The 10,249-nt window shown below is 51.6% G+C and overlaps 1 protein-coding gene across 1 annotated transcript in view; it reads left to right on the top strand.

Annotated features, from left to right (window-relative positions):
• GUITHDRAFT_103365 (hypothetical protein) overlaps positions 1 to 10,241 on the top strand; it is a gene marked incomplete at both ends in the record, with an annotated part of 13,537 nt that extends 3,296 nt beyond the window's left edge. The window contains 30 exons of the mRNA XM_005837698.1: positions 333 to 386; positions 493 to 633; positions 687 to 1,559; positions 1,631 to 3,083; positions 3,139 to 3,318; positions 3,520 to 3,608; positions 3,659 to 4,215; positions 4,267 to 4,349; positions 4,401 to 4,505; positions 4,550 to 4,614; positions 4,662 to 4,724; positions 4,769 to 4,993; positions 5,131 to 5,240; positions 5,482 to 5,570; positions 5,628 to 5,788; positions 5,846 to 6,283; positions 6,406 to 6,534; positions 6,586 to 7,490; positions 7,551 to 7,652; positions 7,703 to 7,742; positions 7,794 to 7,893; positions 7,949 to 8,002; positions 8,056 to 8,203; positions 8,254 to 8,349; positions 8,550 to 8,671; positions 8,728 to 8,777; positions 8,830 to 8,969; positions 9,422 to 9,557; positions 9,690 to 9,756; positions 9,907 to 10,241. Coding sequence (XP_005837755.1) covers positions 333 to 386; positions 493 to 633; positions 687 to 1,559; positions 1,631 to 3,083; positions 3,139 to 3,318; positions 3,520 to 3,608; positions 3,659 to 4,215; positions 4,267 to 4,349; positions 4,401 to 4,505; positions 4,550 to 4,614; positions 4,662 to 4,724; positions 4,769 to 4,993; positions 5,131 to 5,240; positions 5,482 to 5,570; positions 5,628 to 5,788; positions 5,846 to 6,283; positions 6,406 to 6,534; positions 6,586 to 7,490; positions 7,551 to 7,652; positions 7,703 to 7,742; positions 7,794 to 7,893; positions 7,949 to 8,002; positions 8,056 to 8,203; positions 8,254 to 8,349; positions 8,550 to 8,671; positions 8,728 to 8,777; positions 8,830 to 8,969; positions 9,422 to 9,557; positions 9,690 to 9,756; positions 9,907 to 10,241 — 7,110 coding nt within the window. The remainder of the gene's footprint in view (positions 1 to 332; positions 387 to 492; positions 634 to 686; positions 1,560 to 1,630; positions 3,084 to 3,138; positions 3,319 to 3,519; positions 3,609 to 3,658; positions 4,216 to 4,266; positions 4,350 to 4,400; positions 4,506 to 4,549; positions 4,615 to 4,661; positions 4,725 to 4,768; positions 4,994 to 5,130; positions 5,241 to 5,481; positions 5,571 to 5,627; positions 5,789 to 5,845; positions 6,284 to 6,405; positions 6,535 to 6,585; positions 7,491 to 7,550; positions 7,653 to 7,702; positions 7,743 to 7,793; positions 7,894 to 7,948; positions 8,003 to 8,055; positions 8,204 to 8,253; positions 8,350 to 8,549; positions 8,672 to 8,727; positions 8,778 to 8,829; positions 8,970 to 9,421; positions 9,558 to 9,689; positions 9,757 to 9,906) is intronic.
• Between the last annotated feature and the right edge of the window lie 8 nt (positions 10,242 to 10,249).

Below are 10,249 nucleotides of genomic sequence, written 5' to 3'. Positions count from 1 at the left end.
CTCTCTCTCTCTCTCTCTCTCTCTCTCTCTCTCTCTCTCTCTCTCTCTCTCTCTCTCTCTCTCTCTCTCTCTCTCTCTCTCTCTCTCTCTCTCTCTCTCTCTCTCTCTCTCTCTCTCTCTCTCTCTCTATGTTCTCCCTCTCTTTATGTCCTTTCTGTCTTTACGTTCTCTGTATTTAGTCTCTTTGTGGGTTTTGCCTTTCCGATATTTTTTGACATTCTGTCTGTCCTACCTGCCTTGTGTCTGTGCCTGACCCAGTGATTAAGCAGCCTGTCTTTCAAGATGGATGGACGCAACTGGATGCCTGTGCAGCTCACGGAAGTGTTTTACAGTTCATCTTCCTCTACGGTATCACGATTGTATTTGATTCTGGTTTCGTAGTTGGAGTGAGAAAGTAGGGTGGAGATTCTGATTGTCTGTCTTGACACTGCGAGACGTTGAGTTCAATGAAAGATTATTTGAGCAGGTGCTTTCATGAATGGTGACAAACAGCACCGACGTCACATCGACCGAAGAAGACTGCTTGGGTTTGCCATAGAAAGCAAGAATGAAGAAGTCGTCGAGGCCATTGTGAGACAAAAGATCGTCATGAGTAACGACGAAGACAGGGTCGACCTGTCAACGCTGGGCAGAGTGAGAAGTGACCTTACGTGTGTCAGAGTGCCTGTTGATACGTTTTCTCTCAGATCTGCAAGCTCTCTCTCAAACTTGATGTTGATGTCTTCCGCGAACTCTGGGACAACCTGGATGACATCACTCGATGGCCTTCTTACATCTCTCTGCCTTTCATTCACTTTGTCCAAAGTCACGCAACTTCGTACTCAAGGAACAATCGCTCGCCAAGTGGTCAAAGGGAAGTCATGATGAACTCACTGCTTGATGAGAAAAGCCTTCTCTACGTTGCTGTATCGAACAAGAACTTCATCAGCGTTGACAGTCTGCTCAGCTTCAAAGCATGTCCCAATACCGCTCATCAGGTCCAACTCGACAAAGAGTTAAGACGATGCGGTGTCCTCTCGGACATCACATCGTTCATGTTGAGAAATGTCATCAACTTACCTTGTTACAAACATCTCCCGCTTAGCCTTGCTTGTGAGACAGGACAGGCCTGTGTCGTGGACATGCTGATAGCGAGGGGAGCAGCACAGCTCAACGTGCTTAGTTCGCAGCCGCCTGGTGATCATGGTCGACATGACGTCAGTTTCCTTTACGAATCTCCTCTCTCCTCATCCATCACGGCCAAGAAGACATCTATCATATGGTCTCTTCTGCGAAAGAATGCTGACGTCACGATTGGGAGCTTCTTCGGCCTGCGAGCAGGCACAGACAAGTTCAGACTCGTTTACGTCTCAGCTCTTCATCTGCTCCTGCGCGTGGCACCGACAGCAGACAGACATTCGCCATCGTTCTCGTCGTCTCAATCTGAATGGAAGAAGCTTGCAAACCTTATGGCTGAACGGGTTGAGAGAGACGCCGATGTGATGTTGTACAGAGATGAAAACGAGGACAATGTCTTGTCCCTTTGCTGTAGAAAGCATTACGACGAGTGCGGATTGCAGGTACGAATTCAAGTCAATTGTTGATGTAGTGTCAGCGCAGTAATGATATGATGAGTTGATTTTGATTGCAGATAATCAGGAAACTCACACAAAACGAAGATCACCTTGGCAAACTTTGCAATGATCTACCAAATCTTTGCATAGCAGCTGTACGATGCGGGAACAAGACGTTGGTGAGGGAAATCTTCCGGCTCGTGTCATATCAGCAATCGAGGAGCTCTGGATCTCAGAAGCTTCCTGATGGCAGCGACGACTTGCTTTTCTTCTTTCAGCACCTCTCACCAATCAGCTCGGGCGGAAAGCAGCTTTATCATCACATGCTTGATCTCTCTTCGGGAAAGTCGTTCGTCTTGGCTGCTTTGGAGAGCAGGAAGTGGTCTTCCGTCCTTGAGATGTGTGAGTTCTTCCTGGAAAGCATTTTCGTGGTGAAGGTTTCGACGACCATGACAACAAGTTCAACATCGTTGTCGTCTTATCCCTCTGCTGTACGGGATCATCTTTGTATCACGGACGATTTCGTGTCAAGATGCTTCGGGGAGGCCCTGCTGCTCGCAAGAAACGTTTGCTCTGAGACGATGCAAAGCAGCTGCAAAGATCTCATCAGCGACATCGAGACGTCATTTGTCAAGGGACTCGACGAGGGCTGCCACGACGATCACCTCAGATACTTGTTTCAAGACGATTTGAACTTTGCAATGTTGGATCAAGACAGCAAAGTGGTGTTGAGTTGTATGTTTGCAGTGTCTGCCAAGGCGAAGAACTTGGACGAGAGGACTGTCCAAGAGCAAAGTGAGAGGGTTCGTGACAAGAAAGCGGCTCTTGAAACGAAGGCATCATCAGCTCAGTCGGTGTTTGGAAGTTTGTTGGAAGATGAGGAAGAAAGAAAAGAGACGAGTCAGAGACCAGCAGTGGCTGCAGATGGTGGCAAGGGGCAACGGGAGGGAGGAGCAACAAGGAGGGAGAGGGTGGATAAGAGATTTTCAAAGGCGCAAAGGAATCCTATTTTGATGACGAGGTCCTCGAGCCGAAAGCAGGAGAGTCTTCTCCTTCACCAGAAGATGTTTGTGAGGTATCGGGTCGACTCTGTTTCGTGCTTCATCTCATCTCGCCCCAACCAACGACAGACTTCTCGCCGAGAGGACTGGGATGAAAGTCCCTCTCATCCTCAGATTCTCCCTCCTCAAGTGCGAGGCCTCGATGCCGAGACTCCCGACACTTCTGACTTCCCAGCAGACGAATCCTGGAGATCGACAACCTCCTCCACAGGAGACCTCACCTTCTCTCCGACCTCTGCGATGCTCTCCGAGATCTCAACAACAGTCGGTCAGTTGGTCTCTCTGTCAAACCTGTCGCTGATCTCCCACAGGCTGAGCTCGGACCTCGCCAAGGTCTTGGAAGTCTGCAACGAGGTGAGAGAGGAGTCAGCAGGGAACCATTTCGCGAGGTCATCCCGCAATCGGGACATCCGCCATCTTTTTACGAGCTGCTCGGTGGACAAGGCCATCTTCGTTGCCTTTCTGTCATGTGACCTTGCGATTTGACAAGCGTCGGGATACCGTTGCTGATTGCTTTTACGCAGTGATTGATTTGATGTCGAATCTGCTCCTCTCCTCAGACTTGGTCAGGATGTTGGGTCAGCAGCGCATGGTTGCTGTCGACAGGCACGAGCCCGTTCGAGGTCTGCGCAACTCGCTGGCGGTCTGCTTCGCTGCAGCTTTTAACGACGAGGTTCTGATGGAGGAGGCCTTTCTCGAACATGGTTAGTCATCTTCTTGCATCGACTCATTCCCCGATGCACCCTTGGCTGCCTTTCATGCGATGAATGCTTTTCAGAGCCCTCTTGTCACTTCGTCCTCATTCGAATAGTCTGACATGCTCATTCGAATAGTCTGACATGCTCATTCGAATAGTCTGACATGCTCATTCGAATAGTCTGACATGCTGTATTGCCCGCTACCAGGATCTCCAAACTCTTTCTTGCTTATCGATCCCGTTGTCTGGTGGGAAACTTGCCGTCACAGGGATGCAGCTCGAATCACATCAGGGACGGTAACACTTGAAGCTGTTTAGCCGACATGGTGTGTTGATTTCTTTATCAGGCGCGACTCAAAAAAGGAATCCGATCTACTGGGATAGCACATTCACTCGGATCGAGCACATCAAAGCTGAAGAACTTCCCCAGCGTCAAAGAACGGGATTTGGATCGGGTATTTTCAGCAGATGCAGGCAAGCTTCGCATGTTTTCAGCTCTGTTTGCCATGAGGAGGAGAAATCTCAAATGTCTTAGAAAGATCATCCGACATGTTGCCTTCGTTCCTCTCGCCCAGGTCAATCAGTTTGATGTGGTTGAAGATGCTTTCAACTTCTTTCTTGATGGTTTGCAACCCTTTCTCGGCAAGCTGAGTGGCTCGAAGACGCTGAAAGAGGCGAAGTTGGAGGAGATACTGAGAGAGATGTTGGTGGGATTTCAAGAGAGCACGAGAAGAACAAAGTCAGATGTCCTAAGATTTGAGGATTCTTTCTCTTATGGCTTCCAACTGGATCAAGAAGTAGTCAAACTCGACCGGCTGATGATCAGATGTATCAGACTGCATTGCTTGAGTACCGCAGAACACCTTTTGGAAAGACTGAGCGTGCAAGAAATCAAAGACAACTGGTGAAGAGTTTGAAAATGAATTAGCATCTCGTCTCATCTGTTTCCTATCAGGATCGACATTGCAGAAGCTGCTGTGGAGGAAGGGAACTGCGAGTTCTTGAAAGCTTTCTTTGAGAAGAGCGGGAGCTTTCACGGTACCGGATTACGTTGGGAGTGGTTTGTCAGTAATCGATGTTGATGATCAGGCCACAATAATCTGGTCCCCCTTGCACTCAAGAGTGAATCATGGGACATCCTTTATGAAGTAGTTTGCTACGCTCACCGCAACATGCCATCACCGTGTTGGGAATGTAACTCCTCCTTATGTCTTTCTGTGTGTCTGAAGGAATTTTAGACCTCCTTACAAAGAGTTTCGGCGCTCATGGCTCTCCTGTCTTCGCCTCTTCGTCAAGGACACATGTATTGGTTCAGAGTTTTCTCCTTCGTCTGACGATTGAACTCGGAAGGACGGGCATCTCTTGGCTGTTCTGAGACGAGAGTTCAAAGTGAACAGGAATCGTCACGTCACGGTTGTTACTGCGCGACATGACAGCCAATCTGACAAGCATGTCAGCAGCATCTCGCACCCGCCGTGATCGATGACGATGACAACCTACTTCTACAGCTCAACAGCTTCGTGGACGAGTTTGACTTCCCAGTGGATCAACCGAATACGGTTGGGCCCAACAAGAATCATCGGAATCGTCGCTACCTCAAGCACATCGCTCGCTTCTTCCCGGAGAGATCTCGATCCCAATACAACCTCACGCAGCGAAGATGCAGCAAGATGCTGCTGATGGTGAAAAAAGCAGCCCCGCTTCTTTCTGCCTTTTCTCCTTCCTTTCTTTATCCTCCCTCTTTCGTCACTCCCTACCTCCCGCTCTCCCTCCTCGCCTCCCCGCTCCTTTTCCGTTCCAATCTCACCTTACATTGCAGGCGGCAATTCGTCTGTACAGCACGAGACTTACACTCGATCAATCGTTCCAATTCATCGATTGTGTCGCTGATATTCACCACAAGCTTTGCGGGAGTCGTTTCCTATTGCGGTCATTAACTTCGAGCCTCTCTCGCCGAGACATCTATCCCGGTCAAAGTAAGAAGTGAAAAAATTGTTTCGAGTGCGCTGGTCTACACTGTCTGCTTCGTTCTCTGCCTGTGCCATTCATGCAACTTGTTCCCGTTCTATCATGGATTCCGATTAGTGATTTCTTCCTCTTTCTTTGCAGAAAAACTGGATGGCATCATCGGTCAGATACCTCATAGTGCAGACCATCTGAAAGATTTCAGTAAGCTCGAAATCGTTGTTGTCGCTTTGGCCATCACAAACTTCTATATCTCTCATAACAATGAGATCGACCGACAGTTTGCCGTGAAAGGTCCTCCACTCTTTTCTTGATTGCTTCCTCCCTTGACTTGCTCTCTTTTGACTTTAGAGTTCCCGCGTCTTCATGGGATTCTGCACTCCTTTCGTCTTTCATGCGTGGATGGAGATGTCACAGCCTGCACGAGTCTTCTCCTTCAACGTGAAGTTGCTTCACTTGTCAACTTGCCCATGGGAGGCGATGTTGCGGTTCACCTTGCTGCTCATCGATCGGTAGCCTCTGTCTTGTTCATGACAGCGAGGCATTCTTCTTGCTCATCTTGTTTACAGGACAAGTGGGCAGAGGGCTGGGTAGAGAAGAACCCAGGGAGAGTCAAGTGTACTTGTCTTCACCTTGCGATCATGTCGAGAAGGCCTGAGATAGCACGACTGCTGTTGGACCATCATGCGGACCCGACCGTAGCGATCAAAACGGTTGACAATGACTTTGTTCAGTCCACCTTGCATCGTTTGTTAGTCTCTGCCCCTCCTCGCTGGAGAGTGAGGAGCAAAGATCAGCAGCTCCCAACACAGGACGGAGGAAGCGAGGAGGATGTTTGGGATACCCTTCTCGTTCGTGTCGTCACCGATGATCGTGTCAAGATAGAGCAAGAGAGTGACATAGAGGTCAAACACTTTCCGTGGAAGTTGGACGTGATCTCGCTGGCAATTTGCAAAGGTTATGAAAGCGCTGCGCTGGCAGCGCTGAATAGAGAAGATGCAAAGACGGTGAGAAGTAGGTGGAGATTGGGGTATCGTCGTTGATGCTGATGCTGCTGCTGCTGCTGCTAATGGTGGTGGGCGGGGGGGTGGTGATGATAATGATGATTCTATCTTAATTCAACTTCCAGTTCATCAACGGAAAGTCTACCTTCATATCAGCAGTCCGTATGGGATCATTGCGATTCATCCAGCGCTTTGTCGAAAGAGGTTTCATCGACGGTATGAGGCAAGATGATGTCGACACCATCATGGTGGAGGTGAATTTCTTGTTCAGCCTGTCTGCCTCATTCCCTGACTTCTCTTGCCAGCTCGAGAAGTTAAACCATGTCTCTTCAGGAACTCTTCTCCCCCCCATCGCAGCACAGGTCATCTCTGCACATCGTCGTGGGGCATGCCACATCAGCACCTCCGTGGCTCTGCGCCTTGCTGCGGTTGCAGGTTGTGTGGAGGAATTAGACGATCTAGTGCGAGCAGCGAGCGAGGACAGTGACGGGTTCAGCGATAGCCTGTGCTTCCCTTCAGATCCTCAGTGTCTCCAAGGCTTCTCCGGGCTTTCCCTCATGATGATCTTGTCTCGGACTCGTCACCTCAAACTGATGGGAGTTGTCAACAGGCTGAAAGTCAGCTCTCTTGAAACACATCAAGTCTCCAGGGTCGTTGAGACAAAGATGGGCAGGAAGGAATTGATTTTCAAGCTCAATGCTCTTCAGTTCGCCATTCTGTTTGGGACAGAAGAAATGGCATGCAGCATGTTACAGTCCTTTCCAACTGCTGTCGAGCTAGATGACATCTCTGCCTCATTGAACTTTCATCCCCTCCTTGGCAGTACCAGTCTGCTCCACGTCGCATGTGCTAGGGGATTTGCTGATCTGTCGACCATGATGCACGAACTTGGGGTGAGGAGGGAGCAACGAGATGGGAGCGGTCTCTCAGCCTCTGACTGCCTCTGCATGGGATCACAACGTGAGTTCAAGGTAGGATGGTACTTCCACGACGTTTCCTTCCTGGACAGGCGGTCTTTCAACCCCTTCGTCTCTCTACTTGCAGCAGGACGATTGCAGTCGGAGCTTGCGCGGGACGGGGAGGGCAGGGAGGTTAAGGTCGACAGGGAAGAGCTGAGAGCTGTGTGGAAGATTCACTTTGACGCCGCGAGATTCAAGATTGTCAAGATCGTTGACAAGAGCAGCAGCAGCAGCAGCAGCAGCAGCAGCAGGTATCCCCACCCTTTTTTTGTCCTTCCCCTCCCGCCGTCTGAAACTTTGACTTCCTCCAGGCCTCTCCGGACTCCGCACATCCGCCTCAGACGCTTTCAGGACAACCTCGGACCCTCCCTGCTTGCTGCAATCTTCGGGGTCGGGGACGCTCAGGACCTCAGGTCGGTGGTCTTTACCTTCCGGCTGCCAAGTGAGCTTGACTCGTCCGCAGCAATGCGTGCTGGTTCGCAGCCTTCACAGGAAACCTGTCGGTATGGAGGAGGATGTTCAATGCGTCACTGCGATCTCTGTGGAAGTTGCAGAAACGGGTGATGATGTTGTCAGACGACTTCGGACTGCTTGCTGACGACTGTCCTCTCCAGAAGTCATTGGGCACCCTGCGAGGAGACATGCTGTGGTCAGGTAGTTCATTGCTGCCAGATCGAATCGGGCAAGTCCTCTCATCGTTGCTGAGCAGGGCTGTGGACGTCAGTGTTGAAGGGGCATGGCGAGTTTGCGAGGCATCTCCTGGGTCGCTCTTCTCCTCCCTCTCTCCTCCTCCCTCACTTCCCTTGTCCTCCACAGATCAGCTGGAGCCTTGCAAGTCGTTGGACGCGCTGTGGCCGAGGGTGCGGAGGAGGAATACGCTGCAAGCCAGAGCGAAAGTTGATGAGCTTGACTTGGACGAGAAGGAGGAGATTCTGCTCTGGCCGCACGTAGAGATGCCGTTGAGGTTGTTGGATCAACAGCTCGTGAAGTTGAAGGATGAGGGTTTCCTACCAGGTGGATCGTCAGCAGGCGGGCAGGATGGCAACACGAGGAGGACGAGGAAGGATGGGAGACGCTGTGGGCTTTCTTCGAGCTTGTGATGATCAGCAAGTGAGACCGAGGGCGAGGAGAGGAGCAGAGAGTAAAAGGAGAGAGGGAGGGAAAGGAAAGAGACGGAACAGGAGGAGGAGAAGGGAGAGATGGACAATGGGAGAGATTTGAGAGGGAGGGGAAGGGAGAGGATGAGTGGGATCGAACGGAACGGAGGAAAGAGGAAATGGAGGGGTTGGAGGCACAGTGATCCTGCTCAGGTACGACGAACTTGCTTGCAAACTCTTCGATTACTGCGTCGAGTGCGACGGGGACACCTTCATGCACCGTCTGAACCGTCGGAGGGCCGGGCAGAATCTCTTCATGCTCGCCTATATGAACGGTGAGTGGGAATTGAAAGTCAGTCAGCCCATGAGTCTGACGTGGTTCGGTATGCAGGCAACTTTCAAACTCTCGCACTCTGGACGTCCTACGGGCTCCCCCATGATGTGACGGGAGAGCTAGAGATGGAGGTGAGGATTCTGACGTTGAATGTGCCAGGTGAGCGAATGGATGGCGACGAGAGGCCTCGATGAGCAAGACGTTGAAATGTCAGAGAGAAACCTGGCTGCCTGTCTTGTACTGATAAAGTTGGACGACAGACGAGGAAGTTCGATTGCGAGAGGCCCGAGGAGGTTCAGGTGAGACCTTTCCTTGCTCGTTCATTTGATTCTCTAGCTGCCCCTCTGAACCCCTTCGCCACGCTCCGTCTGGTCCCCTCCTGCTCCTGCTCCTCCTGCTCCTCCTGCTCCTCCTGCTCCTCATCTCCTCCTTCTCATCTCCTCCTCCTCCCTCCACCTTACTCCACACACCCCGCGCGTGCGTCCTGCTCTCATCTCTTTACCTTCTACGTGCGTCCCCTAATTCCTCGTGATTTCAGTCTGCATCGAGACTTGGCTGACTTTCAAGCCACGTTCAAAGTCTTGCCGCCTTTGGTTGACGAGGATGAATATCCTCCCACCTCCCCATCCCAGCATCGAGTCAGCCATCGGTTTCCCTTCCTCCTTCCTTCCTCCTCCATCGCCCCCTCCTTCTCTCCTGACGAACTTGTTCGCCTGCCCTCCGTCGTCTCTTGGCTCCCGATGGATCACAGAGCTTCGCCTCTCCTTCGCCTTCGCATCCTGCAGGCCCAGGAGCGTTGGAAGGGGACCGAGTACTCCTCCTCCTTCGTCTTCCCGGACATCGAGGCCATCCTGTTAGCCAGGAACAGGCACAGTAGAGACTGCATGGTGCGATCACATCTCTTTCCATCCTCCTCCGACTTTCACTCCTCTCTCTCCCTTCGCCTCCCCCATCCCTTCCTCCTCCCTCTCTTCCCCTCCCTCCTCCCTTCCTCCTGCCTTGCCCTGAAATATTCCCAGTGGCGCGAGTGCGTGGAGACGCCAGAAGAGGCCCAGGAGGAGCAGATGGAGGCGTCAGATGACTCGAGTAAGATCTTGCATACATCTACCTGCAGCTTCGCTCCCCTCTTCCCATCTTCTTCCTCCTCTCCCCCTTTCCTCTCATCTCCTCCTTCCCTTCTTTCCTCATATCCTCCCCTCTCCCCTCCTCACCGTCTCATCTCCTAACTCCCTTCAGCATCAGCAGATCTTTTCCGCTTCCTGTACAGCAAGAGAATCCCTATCACCTTTAGTCGTGCTCCTCGCTTCGGCCCAAGACTTGTGCTAAGGACTTCTGTGACAGGGCAGGAGGAGGAGGAGAGAATGAGGGAAATGACAGCAGGAATGGGGAAGCTGGGTCAAGTGGACGTCAAAACCGAGGATGAGGATGCAGAGTTGAAACATGATAGACACGGAACCGGCATGGCGGGGGAAATGGAGGAGGAAAAGGAGGAGGGGGAAAAGGCGGCGGCGGAGGAGGAGGAGGCGACGGCAGGGGAGGAGGAGGAGGACAGAGAGAAGGATTTCTACTGAAGGAGAGG

Source organism: Guillardia theta (assembly GCF_000315625.1).
Source record: "Guillardia theta CCMP2712 unplaced genomic scaffold GUITHscaffold_13, whole genome shotgun sequence".
Classification (NCBI taxonomy): Eukaryota; class Cryptophyceae; order Pyrenomonadales; family Geminigeraceae; genus Guillardia; species Guillardia theta.
The sequence above is the reverse complement of the archived record's forward strand: the minus strand, read 5'-3'. Positions and strand labels throughout refer to the sequence as shown.